Source organism: Limanda limanda, chromosome 7, assembly GCF_963576545.1.
Source record: "Limanda limanda chromosome 7, fLimLim1.1, whole genome shotgun sequence".
NCBI lineage: Eukaryota > Metazoa > Chordata > Actinopteri > Pleuronectiformes > Pleuronectidae > Limanda > Limanda limanda.
This window is the reverse complement of record NC_083642.1, coordinates 5,777,330-5,800,477: the sequence shown is the minus strand read 5'-3', so window position 1 is coordinate 5,800,477 and position 23,148 is coordinate 5,777,330. Positions and strand designations below refer to the sequence as shown.

General features: G+C 45.8%; 1 protein-coding gene across 1 annotated transcript; it reads right to left on the bottom strand.

The window, feature by feature from the left end:
• Positions 1 to 289: 289 nt before the first annotated feature.
• On the bottom strand, positions 290 to 21,810 carry nol4la (nucleolar protein 4-like a). The gene is made up of 11 exons (XM_061075382.1): positions 21,469 to 21,810; positions 11,257 to 11,412; positions 9,231 to 9,342; positions 7,432 to 7,541; positions 4,562 to 4,703; positions 3,502 to 3,779; positions 3,194 to 3,379; positions 2,470 to 2,658; positions 2,234 to 2,353; positions 1,065 to 1,254; positions 290 to 504 (listed from the first exon to the last, which is right to left on the bottom strand). The coding sequence occupies exons 1-11, from the start codon at positions 21,808 to 21,810 to the stop codon at positions 290 to 292; spliced, it is 2,040 nt and encodes a 679-aa protein (XP_060931365.1).
• Between the last annotated feature and the right edge of the window lie 1,338 nt (positions 21,811 to 23,148).

Sequence of the window (23,148 nt, the reverse complement as noted above, 5' to 3'; positions counted from 1 at the left end):
GATGGATGGCTACAGATAAGAGGGCACTAAGGTCAAAGTGAACCAAATGCATAAATAAACATTTTTTCAGCCTGTGATATGTTCCGGCCTGTCCAGATACAGAGACGCGTGGGAGAGAAGTAAAGGTGCCGAACCTACGGGACCCACCGTGTGCTGCGGCATCACTCGTCTACATTTGTGTCTTTGTATATGAAAGTCTGCCCAAACATGTGAGACTCAGCGCGGCGGAGATGGACAGGCGGTGGGCGGGGGGGGGGGGGGGGGGTCTTGGCACGGTTTGGCTCGTTACTCAGTTCTGCTGCAGGATCAGGTTTTCCAGCTCGTCTGCCGAGCGGAGGAGGAAGGCCGCGGACTCCCGGTAGCCGGCGATGAGCTGCCTCACCGCCGTGACCTCGGGGGGGCTGAGCTGGGCCGAGGCGCCGCCGCCGCCACCGCCCTGACCGTGACTGTTGGAGCTGGAGGAAGAGTTTGGGCCGACGGACTTCATACTCAGATCTGTGGGACCTGTGGACACAGAGCTGTTTTCAGACAAGAACACTGCAGAACATTGACACTGACTTCAGCCCTCATCACCAAAAGCTCTGGAATCTAGTTTCCAAGTTAACATGTTCGTCAGCATCTTACACGTGTCTACTCTTTCTCATTCAGAGATATTTGTATTCTTTTAGTTTTTGCATCTGTAGCGTGTTAGAATCGTCATCAACACGCCGTTTCACTCCTTGCGATTCCTCAGGACAAGATCTAACATGCTCCTAATCTCCTGCAATCATCCAGAATTCAGTGCTTGTCTTCAGGCAGCTATACCGAACAGTACAGCAGAAACATTAGAGACCATGACATGGGGCCAGAAGGCATCTTCACCAAGTTAAATATCTTTTAATTAAAATATAATACTATGAAATGACTAAATACCCTGAAAAATAGAGCTTACTTGTTCGTATAGTGTTTCAGAAATGTAGAAGATTAGTTTCAGGCCGTATAGCTCAACAGGTTTTCTGTTTTTTGTGCAAACGTCTTTCTAAAGAGCATTATCTGGTCGAGCTGGACGTGAACAAGCTCCTCACCGTTGGTCTGTGCAGCTCCAGAGTTCTGCTGGTTGCTGCCGACCGTCCCGTATCCTCGCAGGTTGTAGTTGAGGCCTCCGTTGGTGTAGAGCTGGTCCTGGGCGAAGGCTGCGCTGGAAATGGAAAATGCTGTCGGGGCCGCGGGGGCCGAGTCCCTGGAGTTGGACTTGTCACCGGAGGCTGGCTCATCCTACGAGACAGGAAATGGTTTGAGTGCTGAGCAGAATGTTGAGGTTTATGTTGTGCAGTTGCAAACCGAATGATACGAAGTACACAACAATGCTGGTGTTGACATTTCTTGCTGGTTATTATCTCCGTCTAGGAGGTTGAGTTTCCAACTGTGTTTGTTTGTCAGCACGATTACGCAAAAACTACAAAGCTAATTTCCATGAAATTTGATGGAGGGGTGGAGGATAACCCAAGAAACAACTGGATCCAGATAAATGGGCAAATCCAGGATTTTAAATAACTTTCTTAAACATGTCGAGGTGGGCGTTATCTTTGGCTCAACCTGCCATCTACTGTTTTAAAAATCCTTCTGTCCCGTACAAAGAGTCTGTGAAACTTGATTTTTATATAATCCCCCTATCTTTTCCGCTGCCACTCTATTTGTATTTTCACTTTGCCATTTGCCAATGCGGACACTAGACTCAATCTTTTCCCTCAGACCTTCATATGGCTCAGAAAATGCCGCCGATAGCAGGACAGTCCCTCGATAGCAACGTTTGCAATCACTATATTTTCACAGATCACGACCTCGGCTCTGAGATCTCCATCTCTGGGCTTCTCTGGGACTGAGGCCAGGCGGGTCAGCTTGATACGGCTCAGGACCACGATGGTGCTCCACCACACTAATGACGGCTTCAGGGGATTCTAGAGAGCTCCACCTCCAAACAGCTCCCTGGCAGAGGGGCCTTGTGATTCTGTGTTGCTCCAGTTTTCTCTCTGGTCTGAGAACACAACTGAGCAACTCACATTTCCATCCCCCCTCTCCCAGCTCCCTGCCCACTTTCTTTTAGCATTTTTCAAAAATTATTAAACTGGGCGGAGTTGGGCTCGGAGCTGGGGGGGGTTGAAGTTATGCTTTTAATGATCCATGGCCGTTCCAGTGCATTCCTCAAGTTCCCTGCTGGGCAGATTCACAAACAACCAACTGCCAAGACATTTACCGACGACTGGTAGACATCGAGCCGCATCCTCTTGGCAGCGTTCCGGGTTTCGCTGTCACAGGCGGCCGCGAGGATGTTCTCAGCCATGGCAGAGGTGAGGTGAGGAGGTGTTGGTCGGATCTGGAAGCAGGAGGCAAATGGATTTTTGCTTGTTATTAATAAATCACTGATTTAAGATGGTGTGTTGTATTCATACAGACAATATTTTAGATGTGTGTGGGGGGGAGAATCTGTACCTCAAAACCGCCTTTTTTCATTCGGCGACAGGATTTGAGGTAGGTGCGGATGCGCTTGCGGGAGCGCTCCTGGAACTCGGGGAACTGTCGGCTACAGGACTCGATGATGGCCTGGATCTTCTCCTTGGGCTGTTTGGAGATGGGCACCATGCGGTCCAGATTCTCGTCCACGAACAGACGCACAAACATCTGACAGAGGCAGAGAGAGCAGGGGGGGAGGGGAGGGGACAGGGGGAAGAGGAGAGGATGTAGAGCAGAAAAAATGGGAGTGGGGGTGCAGGGTGGGGAGAGGGAGAGGGGTGTGAGAGTTGAAAACAAAAGAGAGGAAAGGGAAGGCAGGGGATGGGGGGCGCATTAGAGGTAGAGAGGATAAAGAGGGAGGGGGAGGTGGTGGAAACAGGAGCCGTGAAAATGGAGTCACTGCTCATACGCAGGACCATATTTCTACTCCCTGCTTATTCACTCATGGCTGCATTTTTTAAATCACATGCTCCTTTATTTCCATTAGACTGAATAAATATTGGTTTTCACAGAATAAACTGAATTTTGGACGAAACTGAGTTTGGATGTGAGTTTCTTTCTATTTAAATGAATAATATCTACACATAATAACAGCACATGAAAATCCAAGAAGAGGGCAGAGCCACAGATATAATAAAAGCACTTTGTTGTAGTCACTGTGTATAAATGTGATTACACTACATCAGTCAGACAGGATACTTACATTGAAGGCTTTAAGTCTCTCGGGGTCCATCCCCTCAGCATCATTAATCTTGTCGCTGTCATCGTGGTCGTCGTGATCATCGTCGTCGTCATCGATTATCTGCGCCCGGCCAGAGGTCAAGTCCTCGGCACTCATGCTCAGCTCAGTCTTCACGGAGTCATAACTTCCTGAGCTGTACGGAGGAGACTGGAAACACCAAACATAAATATCATTATTATAGATTATAGAGACGATTTGCTGCTAGACAAGCAAGAACAAAATCTGTGTATTTGGGATCATCTCTTATCAGATGGAGTTGGTGCACTCACCTTGTTGGTGTACTCTGTTTTGACGGGGTACTTCCTGGTGGGGTCTGACGGCGAGCAGCCCACCGGCAGCAGGCTGTCGCTCAGGTTGACCGGCTGCTGATCCTCCGAGGAGGACGAGGACGAGGTGGTGCTGAAGTCCAGGGGAGCGCTCAGACCGTTCTCCGTCACCTCCCCATAAGGGGCCCCACCATCTGGGGGGTTCCCACCCGCAGCCAGCACCTCCGGGGAGGTCAGGGCCGGCAGCCCGTTGGCACTGCCGCTCTCCGAGGAGTCGTCATCTGGCAGAGGGGAGGGAACAGGAGGACGGGGGGGGGGGGAGACGCAGATATACCGGATGAGCTGAGTGGATGTTGGTCATCAGCAGCATTTAGCATTAATGTGCGTTTGTTTACTACAAATGGTACTATCTCTATCCTGGGTGGTGACTGAGGGGGTGTGTTCCCACGGGGGGAGGAAACTTAGCGCCTCGTGTTGTGCTTTATGGAAATGTAACGGAAGTGGGTATTGGGGTCAACTGTCAGGATAAATAAAAGTTATGGTGAAAAAGAGGAGAATCTGAGGAGTTATACCGGCAAACGGAGAAAGAAATGGGGGGTGCGGAGGGACGGATGGGGGGAAGGGAGCCGTCACTCCCCGGTCGGTCTGTGCAAATTATAGCTTTTTAACCCAGTTTATGGCCGAGCGCTGATTTCACATGATCATTTCTACGTGTGTCACGCGCACACCTCCATTCACGGAAACACAGTAATTCTCTTTTAACGATTTGCCCCATTTTCCGTCTTTTCCATCGTGGTGTGTAATCTGTGAAGGTTAATATCGGCCTTTGTCCTACTTCTCTAAGCCCAGCACCCTGAGAGAGAGGGGTGCACAAAGGATTGGGGCTGCGGTTGGTGTCCCACCCCCTGTAAGAGTGGATTTATTTGGATTAGTCCACTAAGAACAAGGCAAGCTGTTTACTGCCCCGGGTTGTACCTGTTTTAACGAGGATACCTTCAGGTTCCAGATGTAGAGGAAATAAAAAAACAATAAAGATTGTGCCACATCGCAGCCGCGGTCTTACCATCCTCCTCTTTAATGGCGGCCGTTGGGTTGCCGACTCGTTCCCCGTTGGGTGGACTGGGCTCAGGCACGGGGGGCTGCTCCGCTGGGACCCAGGTGGGCTCAGTGCCGTTCATGTCCTCGCTGCTCACCGAGCTGTCGTCCTGAAGAGAGACGGAAGCAGAGGAGGAACTGAATGAGCCGCGGGACGGTACCGACATGTTTTAACTTCCAACTTTCTCATTTAGAGAAACACATACTGACACTTTCTTCTTGTCTCATTGATTCTCTTTTCTCTTAAGGTGTTGAAGTCTGTTTTGAAACAACACTGACACACTCTTATGTACTCTGGAATAGTTGCCTCCAATAAGGGGGTTATGTGTTCACCCCTGTCCCTTTGTTTGTTGGTTGCTTTGGCAGGACACAAAGAAAAGTAAACAGAGAACCACTACAAGGAAGGATGTGGTAGGATTCAGGAAAGAATCATCAAGGTTTGGTGCATATCTGGATCAGGGGTTGGAAGCAGGAATTGTCTTCACTTTCTTTAGCATTGCAAGATAAGGATTTACATTTCCCAGATGAGAGTTCATGGATCTTGATGAGAAATCAGGCAAATTTAGGGAACTACAATCTATTAGTGTGTGAAATTTATCCTTGGAAGAAGTTTGCTCTCCAGTAAGTGTCATTCGAGTTCCTATTGTGATGGTTGAAAAATTTAAAATGTAAAATTTTAGATTTTGTTTGAAATTCATGGATTTGTCCTTATATATGTCTACATATTGAAATTTCTTTGCAGTATTTTTTTTTATATGTCTCTTAATAAAACTTGCTGAACTCTGGCAGCAGCCTCCCTGTTAAGTCGGACGTTTCTCGGAGCACTGCTGTTTATAACAGACCCTAAAGATGCTTACTGTAGAGTAACACAAATATGGGTGAACCACGGTGGTTAGGATTAGCAGAGGAGAGCGGAATAATCTCACAAACTATTCAGAGGCCGTGTTAAGCTTCACAGAGACCCGCTGTATACGTTAAGCTAACATGTATGGCGACTTCTCTTTGGCCTCTGTGTCGCACGCCGTCATGTGTCAGCTGGCATCTTAGTCACAGGAGGCAAGACTGCGAGTATGTGACGGAGCAGAGCAGAATTACATCTCATTCCTCCACACACGAGCACACAAATAGGCCTAAACTCCTGGGAATAGGCTTCCGTCCCTCTGTAAGGGGTTTGAGGAGGACCAAAATGCTCAGTGACAGCTCTATTAGGTACCAAGTGAGCCATGTTGCATTAAAGAGGGAGAGAGAGAGAGACACACACATGTGAGTGTGTGTCTAATTACAGTTTGCAAGTAGGTGGAAATGTCTACACTTCAGGAAGACAAATAATTCATGCTATAGATGCAATAGGAGGATATAGTTTTAAAACTGAGGCCTACATCATTACACAGAACGGTTTGCAAAGAATAAAGCAAAGAATAAAATCAACTTTAGTGTCTCACTATTAAGACGATAAGCAGATATCACAAATATCAGTAAATCATTTGTTGACTAAATGAGAAATAATGTGTGATACATTACGCACTAAGGATCATTAGTTTTATTCCAGTCGTGGTGATGTTTCTACATCAAGGCCTGAAACCAACCACAGGGTCATAATAACATAAGAAAACAAATCTGAAACAGGATTTTATCGCCCACTTTCTTAAAAAATTGACTTTAGAGAAGATCAAGTTGATCGTCGACTTCCACAAACACTTAAGTTCTGCAAAACGATATGCAAACAGAGTTGTAGTCGCTGCACAAGAACAGATACTCACTCACAAATATTATTTTTTGTAAACAGAGCGAACGTGTGACACTGTGGAACCAACTGCTGCTTTGAGCTGGAACACAGAGCAGCTCAGATATGGAACAAATCACGACAACGTTAAACTAACCAGAGCCCACGGTTCATTATTAAATTATTGGTACTTTCATTCTCAGCCTGCACACACACACACACACAGAGACACACACAGAGAGACACACACAGAGACACACTCAGACGCGACCAACAGTCTGAGGAGCATTTGTTAATTTGTACTCACCCACGAATCACAGCCTGGGTCATTGTTCCGGATAATCCTAATTATGCGTCAGCGAGGGCTACATTCTCATCATCGAGCGGCGCTCCCTGCACTTTAGTGACAGGGGCTTGTGAGTGTTTGTGTCACAGCTATACATGGGAGTGGTCTCACACGTGACGTCACTACATCTACCGAAGCTTCACTAATCCACATCTGACACTGATCTCCTCCCACCCGGCAGGAGGACTAGTTAACAAAAAGTTAAGGACAGGGCCACGCTCCCTGGAGCCTCAAGGACAGAACTCAGAGGACAATGAGCAGAAGACTTGTGCAGCAAACACAGTCATAGTGAATAAGGAGAGATTAACTGTGGAGGAGTCAAGTGGCCTATGTGGTACTGACACTAGGGAGCCTTACATTTTCAATACCAACATATCACCTTTAAATATAAATAAATTGTCTCGAATAATTTATATTGCAGCAAAGTAATGTAATTGAGGCTTTATAATTGATAGTTTAACCTTAAACTTTATAATAAATAACTACAGGTGATTAGAAAACCCAAAGGCAACCAAATATATAGATTAAACTTTTCTGGGGGGAGAGGGTTGTTTGTTTTGTTTATTTTCTTCTTAGGTGTAATACTGTGATGGTTGATGGTTGATTATTGCGATCGCTTTATCTTGAATCTTGAACGGCTCATTTCTTGACCAAACAACAAGTTGGTCTGGCGTTAGCAGATTCTTCAAATGACTCCATCAGGACACTTTGTCTTTACGCTCATTCTTCACAAACATTCATTGTCCACTCGTAGAATGAAGACACTTACCCTTTCATTGGCAGTCATGCACTGCAGTTTCATTTGTTTCAGGTAGGTGGCAGTAAGAGGCATGTTGTAATCAATGAGGTCCGGGACCAGGGAGGCGGGTCTGTCATTTTCTAACAAAAAGAAAAGCACAGAAAAATCCACAGAGATTATGAATACAATCACATTCCAGAGAAATATTTACCTTTCACTCATTTATCTGACACTATATTGTATACTAATATGCAGGATAGTGCAAGCTAGCTCCACAATGACCAACTATTAACACTTATAAATTGCATCGTCAATATTAATGAATCATTAATGTTATACTGAAACACTGCTGAGGGCCATAATTCATAATTGGAAGATTTAACTTTCATATTTCAAATATAATGTGTTGCTTATACTTCAATGCAGGGCTTGTACTTGGAATTAGAACAAAACCTACGAGGAGATTTTAACAGCGAACAAACATTTGTAAAGTTATAAACAGAGTATAAACCCAATGTAATGTTAAAAACTGATACAACTGATAATTATATAAATGTTTAATGTTATATCTGTAGTTTACACTCAACCAGATTAGATTCTGTGATTATTTGATGACTATATTTTTAAATTTGTTAGAAAAAATTTACTTTTTTCACATTATACACCAGAAGCAAATCTTCAAAAACTAACTGTTTCATCACACACAACTCATATCAACTGAACATCGATAATTAACATATCTTTATGGTTATGGCAGGGAAATTTACACAGTATTAAACTGTACAGGTTTCGCTACACGGTTGACCCCACCTGTGCCGCCCCCCTCCCCCTCACTTCCAAACCCTTAATTAGCACCATTACAATGATTCTTAATGAGCTATTATCAATCCCTGTTGGCAGTGCACACATGGTTGTGCACTCACGTATCACTGGAATCCTTGAAAACTGAGAAAAACATATGAAGGACTCTCAAGCAAGTTCTGCAGTTTCTGTGATTTATAAACAGATTAATTGGCGTCATATTCACAATAATGCGATCAGTGTGAGTCACATCAAATCAACAAATGTGTCATGTTCTGATATACCAGCATCATGCACCTGTCCACCAGTTCTCCCAGTTTTAAAATCTCTGCTCTCTAATAATTCTTTACAGTAAAAGGATTTGGAATCATCCTGGAGACGTTCTTTTTTGGGTTTCTCCCTCTTTACTGAACACGTCTGTGAGGAAATCCTGATCTATTGGCGTGAACAAACCCTTTGAGCGATGCAGACTTTGCTGCAACATCCTGCAAAAAGGTTGAAATCCAGGTGGGAACACACATGGATTTGAACAATGTGGTTGTGGAGCTGACTGCAGTCTCCACACCGGGCACTAGAGGGACTCGGTGATCATATACAGCGACTCTGTACAGTCCCAGAGATCCTGGTCCTCTTGAGTCTTTGTTACATCATGTCGGTGATGGATACACACAATATGGTTTATTAATGACGACTTGATTCAGAAACTCTTCAAAGTGAAATAAGCTCACAATTAATAATGTCTCCGGGAGAATTTACCATGTTTGTTGAGCAGGTGCCAACAAACAGAACATCTCTAGCATCTCTATGAATCTTGTAATAATTTACAATAAAGAATAAAGAATTAAAAGACTGATTGGCTTATTAAATCTCAGCATGCAACACAGTAATTAACCCTTTTCCGTGTCAGTGTGTCAAACGCATCTGAGCGCGCCGGCTGCTCTTAAAGGTTGATCTCAAAAATAGCACGTCGGTTAATGATGTCTGCGGAGCGAGCTGGATATCCACAGGTCAGATGTGTGTGCCGTTACCTTTGAACTCTGCAGTGCTGGGGTTGATGTGCATCCTCTTCTGACACTCTCCACAGCTCATTAGGAACCGAGTCACCGCCTCTCTGGGCAGGAAGGCGTAGGTCTCTGCGATCTGTGCCAGGGGAGAGCGAGCACATGACACCGAGTTACGGCAAAATAAAACATGGCTCAGGCTGTGGCCGAGCTCAAACTGTGTGCAGGTGGGGGGGTTTTTATTCATTGTGCCACATTTACGTGTGAAGGTCAGGGGTCAGTGGTTTTGTGTTGTCTTGACGTGGCATGAGGAGGAATCCTCCCTGTGGGCGAGCGCTCATGCTTCGGGATGGCCTCATTGTAGTTCCAGACCTCTGCACATTTCTGCTTTGTTGCTTTAGAACACAAGTGGTGTTCATCTTTTCCCTTTTCATTTCCCCTCCCTGCTCTCCCAGGTGCCGTTGACTCATATCTACACCTCTTTCTCCCTCTCTCCCTCTCTCTCTCTCTCTCTCTCTCATGCTCAGCCTTCCTTCTCTGTTTGTCTCCGATGATATGCCACCCTCCCATCCTCACCCCCTCTGGCGTTTCCCTGTAAAATGCGACCTTCACGTGACCATGGAGAGGCAGCAGGGGTGCCCACCCCCACCGGCCCACCACCGCCACTGCCACTGCCACAGCCACAGCCACAGCTCCCCCATCCCCTTTGCCCCCACCCCTCACGGCCCCTTGAGGCAGCTGAGAGGGAAAGGCCACCCAGAGGAGCGTGCACCTCCCAGAAGGCCACAGTGACAGTTCCATATTATGCCCTGCCCCAGTGATGCTGCCTCCTCAAAAGGGTACACACTATGAGACGTGACAGGACCTCTCTACAGGGCAGGAGGAATTGGCTCTATGACTATTTTTTTCAATTGTGGGGGGGAGGGAGGAGAGGAGGCGTACCGACGTCCTGCTAAACCCCCCCCAACCCTGCCACCCAACATAGACAAAGCCTCTCAGTTTGTCAGGACACCCCACCCGACCCGAGACCACACCTCGGTTTGCATCATTAACTGACTGTGTTTCCTCAAGAAATATCGATAGTGTGACTTAAATCTAAATCTGTGGTTTAAGTGCTTTGTTTTCCTGGTAGAGCCGCTTGGTTGTTCCCAAGTTTTGATGCTAAAATCTAAACATAATGTCCTCAGAGCTAATATGTATTTTACAAAGTTGCTTTCAGGTTTGGGACCCAGGATTTTACGTCGGTTCAAATGTTTTCAAATAACTGGGATTCTTTAAAACCTCAGAAAAGGAGAGTTCTTTAGAAAAATTAAATCTGCAATTTCCCTCAATTATGTTTCTGCTGATCATTAGGTAAATGTCATATACATAATGTCTGCTATTCATAGACTGTACATATAGATGAGATGGATTCTGAATCGCCATCTGGTGGCCGGCTGCAGTATAGGTAATAAATTCCACCTCTTTAATGTAAGTGGTTGTGAGATGAACCAAACTAAAAAGTCAAAGAACATGTTAAATGTATTTTAATGTGTTTATATGGTTTTAATTAGTAATTTGATGCTATAAAAATTGGGTGAAACATTATGATTGACAGCTGACACTGACTTGTGATTGGTCGAGAGCTTGTATTAATTGGACGTTGCTACTGATCTACTGTGACACTCCAGGATCTTCCAGTTTACATGGACCAGTTTTAATGTTATGTACAGTACATCAGTGAAGTGTAGCCTGCTTTTTATTCTCATCCATCTTTTCCTGACAAAGACCTTGTAAAACAAAAAAATCTTTCGGGAGCTTTAAGTTTTTCATGTGCAGCTTTCTCCTCCTCCTCTTCCTCTTCCTCTTCCTCCTCCTCCTCCTCCAGCACCTGAGGGGTTTGTATGTGCACAACATCCACCTGCCTTGCTTTTGCCACTTTTCCCCCCACTAGCTGCTCCATGTGGTGTTGATGTGGACAGAGGCAGGAACAGGAGGGAATAGAATTTGTTTTCTGTTAGCATCACTGTCAGCGAGGAGCCACACTGGGAGCTCCCTGCTTGTGTTTACTCACCGCTTTGTAGGTCTTCTTCTGGCCCGCGTGTTTGGGTGCTCGGCCAGGGTCAGCACCCATCTCCACATGCATGGCATAGATGATGTCAAAGAAGTCTTCAACCACAGCCACACGCTTCAGGGAGGAGTTGTCTTGGGCTGAATTACCGTCCGAACACTGAAACAGGACAAAGGGTATGAGTTTAGCTCTATGTCCCACCTCAGGATTACAGAACTGACTGTGTGTGTATTATCTACAGTGTCTGATATAACATGTGCAAACACAGATTCCTGCATGCGTGTGATGTGAGCTGGATCTTTAAGCCAAATGAGTCATGGGGTCATGTGGTCACAGAAAGTCAAAGCACAAGGTGTCCTCACCAGCTCTGAAACATACATGAAACTACTTGTTCTGTCCTGCTGCCGTTCAGTTTTTATAAATTAGAAGTGGAATGGTCTCGGCCCTCAGCTGGGTCGGCAAACCATCTCCTAATGTCTGCCATGTTTAAAAATAACATCAACGACACTGTACCAGAGCAACAGTCCCTCCTACCACCACCTCTGGCAGTCGCTCTGCCTCCCGTATTGCTGACCCTGTCACCATAGAAACTACCGCTGATTCCTCTCGGGCAGGTGTGCTGGGCAAAGGGTCATGTGACACACCATAGAAGTGGGATCGCCAGGACAACAGCCTCCATCCACTGCACCACAAGGGGCTTCCCTCTCCTTTCTAACATCGCCTCTTTCTCCAAGTAACTCCCCCCTGCACCCGCTGACATGTTTTGACAGAAAATGCCCCAGTAAGCATGTAACAGGAGAAATGGATTTGATCTCTTAATAAGGTTTTTATTGGAGTGCAGCTCGAAATATGAGACACGCTCTAACATTTTCCCAGAGATTGGGTTCTAGGTGATCTTTCCCTGTTTGAGTGAGAGGAGGGTCCCGAGTTCAAAAAGTTGTCCCCCTGGCATCGAGGAATCCCACTTGTTTCCCTCTTCCCTCCTTGACATTTTTGCACAGTTCCTGAGATCTGACATTTCATTTTTGTCCCCCAATTGCTCCTCTCTCATGCCTCCATGTCTCCATCCCCTTCCTCCGTCCCTTCTTTCTTTCTTTCTCTCCCCCCCTCCTCCTCTTCCTTCTCCTTGCTCCTGCTCTCCCAAGTGCGAGGTAATGATCGTTGCCATGGCAACTAAAACCAGCTCACAGAGCGGGTTTGTTTTAATCCGGCCCTCTCTCTCTCTCTCTCTCTCTCCCCTTCTCTCCCTCCCTCTCTCCAGCCACTCTCCCCTGTCAACATGGGCTAAATGTAATGAGAATAAATGAAATAATAGCGATCCTCCACCTCATCATCACAGCTGTAATCTATCGCAGTATCATCATCATTCCCCGGGTGACATCACCACCGCCGCCGCCGCCACCACCGCCACCGCTGCTGCTTGGGACAATGGTGTCAGGTCCATTCACACTGGATTTAGATAATCTCATACAACTGTGGGGTGTGCAGTGCACCCACACGGCTGCTGCATCCTCCGCTGAATTCTACCCCAACAAAACCTCCAACACACACCGGGAATCCTGCTGGGGATGTTTTCTCTGACCTGGAATCCCACCGCCTCAGAAAATCAAACGTATACATTGCGATACAAGCTTGGATAATTCTGCCAGAATCATAACTTGTAATGTTTTTGAGCAGGACAGCAACTTTAAATCATTTTCTCTATTAATTGATAGAGCGTTTGGTCTAAAAAACCTCAGGAAAAATGTCCCTTCAAATCGATTTTTATTTATTTACGCAGCTCAATATCACAAATCTGCTGCAGGGGACTCAACAACATTCACGGACTACAACACACTCTTAAATCTAATAAAGTAAAAGTCCTTTAAAAAATATAATATGTAACAATCCTCATTTGAAATGTCTAAAATGTACCTATGTTTTATACTTTGTTGACTTGTGTACTTACATTATCCAAAATGTTTGCAGCATTGTTCAGAAACGTCCCCATTTTTATTCAAGATGACGGGATGTTTCAGTTTGTTTGCATTTTAACTTGCAAATATTTAAAATTTATAGTGATGTGAAGGAGTGAATCATCCCATTAGATAAACTGGAAGTAAATCTACTCAAATGAATTATCAAAAGAAGATAACTTTCGGCACCTCTACTTTTTTACACCATTTAAGTCGAATCTCAAATGAACATCCCAAAGAATTTATGATTAAGGCTCCACAAATGTGAAGATTTGATTTTTTTATTGTCAAATCTAATTTAAAACTGAATTTGACATCAATAAACAAACATAATTTAATGATTATGTGTCATTTTACGATTTTAGACCTTTTATTTTAAAGCGATCGCTAAATAATGAAAATTAAGAGCAAATAAAAACGTTCACTTCCTGTGATGAAGCAAATCTCAGCGTGGCTTTATGTGGAGTTTGTATTGGGTGAACTTTGATCCACGCTATTTGCTTTGCAATATGCTGCTGCTCCTCAGGTTGTAGGTTAAAGGTTTAGTGCCGTCGATCTAGTGACATAATGAAGTTGCTTATTGCATCTCACTGAACACCTTTTGTCTCACAATCCATTTATTCATGTAGGAGAATCTATAGTGGCCTTCAGGAAATGTGCCCCCCCCTCCTCTGCATCCAGTGTTTGGTTTATTTGTTGTGTAGAAACATGGATTCTGTGGAAGAGGAAACGATCCTAATGAAATTAAAAAAGGTCACAAACGACTCTTGGTTTCAGCTGATTACACGCCTAAGAAAAACGTAATTATAAATATCATATTCCATAATAGGTTCCTCTAAACCCTGCATACTGGACTTTTCACACCCTGCAGAGCGTGACTGTGTTGCTTCCATTAGCCAGCACATCAGCCCTGCTACCTAAAGGCCTCCTCGGGCTCCCCTGCAAAGATAAGCTCTAGTTTCCAAACACGAGCCGACGGGGAGTTAAACATTCACCTCGAAACACAACGCGCTGTGTGTTTGTGTGTGCATGTGTGTTTAAGTGCGGCACATGTCTACCGGGCGGAGTTTGTAGATGAAGCATCTCGGAGGAGAACAGCTGTTGAATAGTGCTGTTGATATTCGGTCTCATCAGCAGCATAGCGTTTTAAAGAGCAAAGGAGACATGTCAGCATCACTAATCGCCAACAACACTGCAAAAAACTCTCGCCCTCCATCTCCTCCTTTTCTCCTTCTCTCCATCTTTCTAATCCTGTAGGACTTTGCTCTCCCCAGCCACTGTACAACCAGCCCCCATCCCCTCTGCGCGCGCTCCCTGTCCCGCACCAAACCGCTCTGTTGCTAGGAGACTGGAGGGGTTGAGTCGACTGCCCCCACCCCCGCTGGCAGTCACACACAGACACACACACAGACACACACACACACACACAGACACACACACACACTCAGGGAGTCGCTAAAGGGGAGAGAGGAGCCGTCCTGCACACAGGCAGGTCAGGAGGAAGAAGAGGAGGAGAAAGAGAGAGAGAGAAAGATGAGGGGATGGGTGGGGGGTTCACGGGAAGCAGCTGGGTCACAAAGACAGGCCGGGGAAGACAGAGGCAGAGACGCATCACAGAAGAAATTAGATCCATGGGTGAACAAATAAACACGAGTGAGGCGTGCAAAATCTAAAACATATATAAGGTCAACGTGGGTCTGAACTTGTACAATCAAACCTAGGTGCTTTCTGTGTGTGTCTGTGTGTGTGTGTGTGTGTGTGTGTGTGTGTGTGTGTGTGTGTGTGTGTGTGTGTGTGCATGTGTGTGCCAAGATGGCTGTGTCAACACTACTCATGACTCAGATTATCTCACTGCAGATGTGACAACAGGTCATCTTTTAAAGCCCCATCTTCGCCCCGTAAATCTATCAGCTAGCTAATGGACACATAAATAGGACAAGCCTTGTGTGTGTGTGCATGTGTGTGGTGTGTGCATGTGTGTGTGTGTGTGTGTGTGTGTGTCTGTGCACCAAGGGGGACGACAATGCAGAAGGCTCATACTGAAGATTTAAAAAACTGTGATTAAAAGAGGCCTTTTTTTGTTCTGCGACACCCGTCCACTTCTATTTCCTTGTCCTTTCACCGTCATCTTTTCTTCTCCGCCTCGATATATATAAAGCCCGATCATTAAATCCACATTAGGTGCACCTAGCTCTGGCCCTCTGTCCGACGTCTGTGTGTGTGTGTGCGAGTGCTTCTCTATCTGCTGCCCCTGTGATGAACACTATTTGATAGAGTGTGTGACATCCACAATATCCCAGCGAGCCGGAGACACAGACGGTCCCACCGGCCCGGCAGACTGACACTGTTGACGTTCCAGTCACTGACTAAAGTGGTATGTTAATGACTTGCACATACATCATCACGTCCCAGGGTCCATTTTGTCAATTTTGGGCTATTATCACGTCTTCCCAGTTTGTAAAATGTTGGCCTTGCAAAGGTATTAAAAGTGACAGTAGCGGTGTGGTAGGATGATTATTGCCTTTTTAAAGACTCCCTCTCTCTCTCTCTCTCTTTCTGTATGTGTGTGTGTGTGTGTGTGTGTGTGTGTGTGTGTGTGTGTGTGTGTGTGTGTGTGTGTGTGTGTGTGTGTGTGTGTGTGTGTGTGTGTGTGTGTGTGTGTGTGTGTGTGTGTGTGTGTGCACGTGTGGAGCAGAACTCAGACTATCTCCCACACAGGGGGGAGGCCCCCGGGCCAGTTAAAAATGGTGTTAATTTCTCCTCCTATGGGAAAGCAAAGAACGGTCTCTCCATGGCAACAGAGAGGGTGCTGAAGGGAGGAAACACAGAGCATGCGATCAGCAACCCCCTCTTTGTACCAGCACACATCCTCGTCCAAACTACCACATACGTGTGCAACACATGGATTTCGTCACCCCACATCTGAAATGAACGCATATTGGCATAAACTAATTTTCGCTGTGAATCTCAGTTATTGTCTCGTCTAACAAAGAAATGTCCTGCACACTCAAGTCAACACGTCTCCACCTTTAGGATCTCAGATTTTTTTTTTTTAAACCCTGAGGAAACCAAGTCACTCGGCATCACATATGATCAGGTCATTTCTCCGTCGCTCTGGTGACGGAGGTGATGAGGAGTGGCCGGTGGTTTCCTGTCCGGGGCGGTGATGGTTTGCTGTTTGAACCCGTGAGCACAAACCCATGTGTTGCCTCTAATAAGCAGAGCCAGAGAGAGAGAGAGAGAGGGAGACGAAACAAAAAAAAAGGGACTGACAAAAGCACTGGAGATTCACTATGCAGAAATTGGCATTAATGCAAATGCTGTTGGATAATAGGGGATCGTATTCTTTTGACTCTGTGGCCCCTCCACAAAAGATGAGCTCTCAGGGGAAATGTGGACTAATTAATCAGATAATAATGATGATGTTCCTCTTCCTAGTCAAGGGCGAGGCAAGAAATGACATTTAGGGCCCATTTTCCAAAATGCAGATTAGTAGGGGGTGTATGATTTCTACATGAGAAGAGGACGTCCCAAGAAAGAGCTTTAATTTCTACATGGATAATATTATTGAATCCTCTAAAGCTAACACTGAAAAACCTCTTTCTGTGGCCAAATCTGTCCTGTCACTTAAAGGCTTCAAATCCTTCAATTAATTTGCCAATTATTTCCTGATTAATGAATTTCTCCCTTTGTTTATAAAATTCCGGAAAATATTCGGTAAAAATGCTCAAATTTAACTCAAATCCAAATGACGTATTTAAATTTCAATCCACATCTTGAGAAGACAAAGAAAAACTGCTAAATCATCATATCTGAGAGGCTGGAACCGAGAATGTTTAAATTATTGTTGAGAAAATGATAAATTTGGACAAAAAACTGATCAGAAAATAATCTTTTGTCATTTTTTAACACGTAATCTATCTTGTTCAATACCATCTCAGACGGTAACAGTTCATCTTTTCTTAGGCGCCTAGTCTATAAAAATTCTTGACTGGACGGCCGGTCGAGTCCTGAGAAACTGTGATGGACATTTTCATTGTTTGCTGGCATTTTATTTGACAGATTAATCAATCGACAGTTGTAAGGTGCAGCCCTCCTATCCAATTAATTTAATCTCCTCAGCTTTAGGACACTTCTCTGGCTGTTTTGGACTAATTGTACAAGTTAGGTGATAAAGGTTGACACAAGCTGATGTGTGGCTTCATAATTCATGGAAACATAATGTGTGCACATAAACATTATCGGTGTGTGTGTGTGTGTTTCTAACATGTCTATACATTGTATGATTGTGTGTGTGTGTGAGAGCATGTCCACCCAAACCTAGTTGAGATAAATGTACAGAGATATTTACAGATATCGGTTGGCATGGCAACTAAAAGCAACAGCACGCAGTATTTGAAAATGTTCAGTTTAAGCATCTCTTTTGAAACTGGCTGCACTCTGACTCTCTCTGTCTCGGAGGGAAGTGCTCGTGCTTGTGTGGTGCACGATTCTGTGGTGCATCTCTGTGTCTGTTTCTGGTCCTGTCCCCCCTCCTCCTCTGTGGCGTCCTCTAATCAGGACATAATGAGAGCTAAACGAGGTTGCATCTCCTCACTCAGGGCGGCTGGATTCTCTGAGCACGGCGAGGGCCCTGAGTCGTGCGGGAAAGAGGGCGAGACGACGATGGGGAAGGAGGGACGGAGACGGAGCGAGACGACACAGAAAGGAAATCATTCTGTGCACGGCTTGAAAAGAGGCATCGGCACTGAGCCTGTGCTGCTGTGCCCGCTCCCTCTGTCCTGCCACACAACTGAAGCCTCCTTGTCTGCTTCGCTGACACACAGAAGAGACCTTCTCTGTCTGCACATCAGCCACCATCCATCCCTACCCCCACCCGGGCCTGCCCCCGTACAGAAACTTGGCACACCCTGGGAGCAGCTGCAGCGGGGGCTTCCAATGCTCCAGCTCCAGAGACACGCCCCCGGCCCTGCAGCCGTAGGAGGAGGCAGTGACCATTGTGTGTGTGTGTGTCTGTGTGTTTAGACGTCTGTTTGAGTGCGCGTCACTTTTCCACCGGCCCAGGACGGCCTATTTATAAAACGCAACCGCTGAATCCAATAAAATCATGCTTTCTAATCCAGTCACATGCGTATAAATTGGTTGATTTGTGGCGTCTGAGTCATCATTAGAAGCTGCTTGTGTTGGCTGATGTTTTGTTTGTTGTTTAAATTTCCCTAGTGGAGCTGAGTCAAGGGGAGGCTACCCCCCCCCCCCCGCCTCACGATATTAGCTACAAAGCATGTTCTCTCCGTCAGCCACACTTTCTCAGCCTTTCTCTGCCTCTCCAGTGAGATTTAACCTCAGAGAAAGATCTCAGCTCAGCAGATGTGAGATGGGCCTCGCGGAGATATAGGGCCGACCTGCCAAACCCACCCAGTTTATTAGGTACACCTAGCTCCAAGAACATCCAACAATAAATCTTACCTTCATGATTTTTGTACAGTTCAGTTTTTTTGAAAGATATGTTTGTTAGAAGGTTTAAGCCAAAACTAGAGAACGGATTTCCATGAAACTTGATGGAAGGATGAGACATGGGCCAAGACACAATTTGGGCGCAAATGGGGACAGAACCCAAACATGTTAACGCTGTGAGAGATTTTTTGACATTTTCACCAATTTTCCAGTAAATAATTCATGGATCATGATGGGAAAAATCTGACATAGTTTGGGCATTGACATCTACAAGTGGATTTCTGTGCAGATAATGTAAAGCAAAGAGTTGGGCTTCAATAGGACGGATAACTCATGGATCTTGTTGAAAAAAACAAACATATATAGGGGTTTGATATCTATGAGCAATTTGGTGTGGATCTAGTTAATGTATATGTGGTTTCAGTGGTGGACTATGGGGCCTTGGCGGAGGTATGAGCTCTAATGAGCGACCCTCTACTTGAAAATGTCTCCATTAAACAATACGATCATTTTAAGAGGCTCCAGTTCGTGGTGCTGTTGAATTGTTGTTTGTTAAATTAACAGGTGGTTCTACGCTTATGTCAAACTCGTTTTTATATCGCCTAAAATGTCCATGGGCCAGAATCTGAGCCTCTAAAACAATTCACAGAACATTTGAACCTCCATGAATGAAGGATTTATAACCAGACAGTAATTATTATTATATATAATGCATTTGCTTTATCTAGGTGTAATAAATTTCACAAGAGGACGTCCAAGAATTGATAAGAACAAGAAATGACAAGAACCACAGACAAAAGCTAATCACCAACACATTTCAGTCACCGCCTGCACCTGCGGACACAGGTCGCACCTGCCCTCCTGCCCAGAGGGAAACATAATATTGAGGAGAGATTACAGGATTTAGTAAAGGCATTTGGCCTAAATCTAAATACTCTCTCACACAGGTTTAACACCTGTGGAGGGCTCCGTGCTATTCATCTGAAATCAAAGGCTTTAGTCTGTGATCGGTGCCAATATCTCCTGCAGTTTGCTCACAGAAAATGTGTTTTTGCTCTTTGTGGTCCAGAGAGACTGTGTCCCAGCAGGTCAGGTGTGTGTCTGTGTGTGTGTGTGTGTGTGTGTGTGTGTGTGTGTGTGTGTGTGTGTGTGTGTGTGTGTGTGTGTGTGTGTGTGCATGTGGGGTGGGGGCATCGTTCCCTGGAGACGCTTGTTTTAAAATGGTGGTTGTCTCCTCGCTGGCACAGCAGGCCCCAACATCACCATCCACAGACATGGGCGCGGAGAGAGAGCCGCCGGGCCACTGCCTGATCCCCCCGCCCCCCCCCCCCCTTACAAAAGAGGAGCGTGCGGTTTAACCCTCCGTGCACCTGCAGCCCCCCCTATGCTCGTGCACGCTCACATGCACGCATTAACCCGCAGACATGTGCAGGTGAAGAGTGAGAGCTCTCACTCCGGGGCGTGTGTCGACATCGGTCCCGAGCAAAACCCCTTTTGTTTCCACAGCCCCTCACGTGGTCTCTCCAATTACGCACAGCCGCCTCCCTCTATACATCACATGCAGGAATGACTATTTCCTCTTTTTTTTTTTTTTAAATAAGAGTTGACAAAAATCTAAACGTGTTTTCTCTTAGAATAAAACATGCATATCTCATGTGGGGACGCACATAAAAAAGGCTGGGGATGCAGCAGAAATCTATATATCACATGCAGAAATTACTATTCTTTTTTCTTTTAAATAAGAGTTGACAAAAATCTAAACGTTTTTCTGTTGGAATAAAACATGCATCTCGCAGGGTATATTCATGTGGGGACGCACACAAAAGGCTGGGGATGCAGCAGAGACCATCCTGGACCACACAGGTGTTGCCAGAGCAACGAGTGCCTGCGATCCGCATCCTGCCCAGGACAATGAGAAGTGCGCCGCAAACACTCACATCCCTCCGAGGAAAAGAAACCCCATCATGGGCTGTTTAGGGGTTATTTAGAAACCGCATATTTGCTATTCGTCAAAAAGGAATAGATAATAAATGTTGCACGGACACGGTTCGTTCTGCTCGGGTTGGATGGGACAGTGAGAAGGGGGGTGGGGGGGGGGGGGAGCGGATCACTGACAACCACAAGCTGCTGATGATGTTCAGAAATGTTGGATCTGTCATATGGTGCCGGGTGCTTCGTCCCTTTCCCTTTCTCTCTTAGGAGGGCACACCGGACTGGAGGCTGTACCCTGACATACCCGACCCATGCACAGACATGCCGTTGCATCCACACGCACACACACACACACACACACACACACACACACACACACACACACACACACACACACACACACACACACATATACACACACAGCATCACCCCACCGGACGACACGAGCCCCCTATAAATGGCACAGTGGTTCAAACACACAAAAATAACACTCCAGTTATCTACATTCTTCACACCGGGACAGGACTTCATCCTCACCGGGGACACATGCGATGCTACAGCCCCTTTATATCTGCCTTTTTTTACGATTTGCGATTAGCCAGGAGGCACCCGGCGTTGCTATGGCAGCAAGGGATGAGACGTACAGGGGCTGTTCTGGTTGGGATGTGGACAAAGTGAATCTTTACCGGGCGAGCCGGGACGATAAAACACCACAAGTTTGTCTTTTTAATTCACATGACAGGCGCATGTGTGAGTGTGCGTGTGTGTAGAGCCGGAAATAATGACAACTTATACAGGCGGCAACGGGACATCTCCTGCACACACACACACACACATAGAGGGACACACATGCACACACACACACACACTTTACCGTTGACTTGACCGGCACATATAGGACGGGTTTCCCTGGCGTCCCTTTCTTGTTGTGCTCTCCCAGGACGTTGGTCCCGACCTGAAATCCTTTCGACTTCACCCAGAATTTGAATTTGGCGTTGATGTGGCTGTTGTCCACGTACACGCCGTCCGACTCGTCGCTCTGCAACAGTGTCTGCATGATTTTGTTGTATTTTCGCCGGGTGACGGTCTTTGTTTTCCCGGAGTCCCCATAAGTCCGGAGACACCAGTCCTGAAATTCACTGAACATCTCCGCCTCCAGCACGACCGGACTCCGGCTCCTCTTGGGCGCATCCACGCACGCCTTTTTCGTTGCCATCGCTCCCCCTCTCTCTCTCTCTCCCTCTCTCTCTCTCTCTTTCTCTATGTGTGTGTGTGTGTGTGTGAGAGAGAGAGCCCTGGCTAATAAAGAAACGCACTTGAACGGGTCGGTTTCTGTGTCCTCCTCTGGTCCCCCTCTCTGTCCCGCGTCCTGCTGGAGGCTTGGTGGGTGGTGGTTTCTGGATGGGGACGGCGCAGCCTCCCGGTGGTTCCCCGGCAGCAGAAGTGACCCGGACAGCAGCACACCTGTTTGCAGAGGAGGAGCAGTGCTGTCCCGACCCGCAGCGGTGAAAAAATGTCACTTCCTCACATCCTCCAGTGAGGAGCCGAGAGAGGGGGGCTGTCCTATGCTGAGCGGGTCTCTCCCACCTGTGCGTAAAAGCCTCTCCAGCGACGGGAAGGCAGAGAGAAACCCACAGACCCTCGCTTTAACAACAAAGAACACAGACAAAAAAGCGTGATGACAAACGTCGCTTTCACTTCCTATATCGACCTACTTTTCTAACAGCCGGCACTATTTTCGGATTGCTGGGTTTCACATCCCCTTAACAACCGAAAAAAAAAAAAAAAAAGATGCTATCTATGTGCTCCTGTTTGGCCACGTATCCGATCCAACATGCGCCACCTGGGATCCGTCCTGCTCCTCACACCTGTTTGAATGGGATCTGCGCCGCTGGCTCCCTGGGATCCTTCTATCCCGTTAAACACACTCACATCTGCATTTCACTGGAAACTGATCCATCTGCAGCAGAGCCAGAGGTTTTTAAAATGAAAGGAGAGATGGCAAATGTAGAATGTATTGGTGATTTGCTCAGGAAGACTGAAAAAAAAAAAGGGTTGCATATACAGATGGACTGTAGAAAATTAAATATATATATTAAAAAGGGTGATAAAGAGAAATTAGCCTCATTTAATATTTATATTTAGACTCCAGTTATTCATATACAGCTTGGATTTGTGTGCTTAAGTCAAGTCACCTCCAAAGATTGTGAAACTTTATTGTCTTAATGCAAATGTGGATAAAAGATAGTTTGGCAAATAGACCATAAAGGTTTTACTTGGACAAAGGAAGTTTATTTTTAGGGAAACTAAATATAAAGGTCAGTCACAAGTAATCAAAATCATATAAACTGCATTTTGGGGCAAAGAACAATGTGATTGTTTCTGTTCCATCACTTTCATGTTAAGAGATAAGAAAAGTTAAATCCAATAAAATTTGTATTGACCAACCCAACTGTGTTTTGTTTTATGAAGATGCATCTGCACATATTAAGGATCTGTATTTACTCCCAATGTGTTTTTCTGTGGCCGAGTGGTGTCCTGCTTTGTGTGTGTC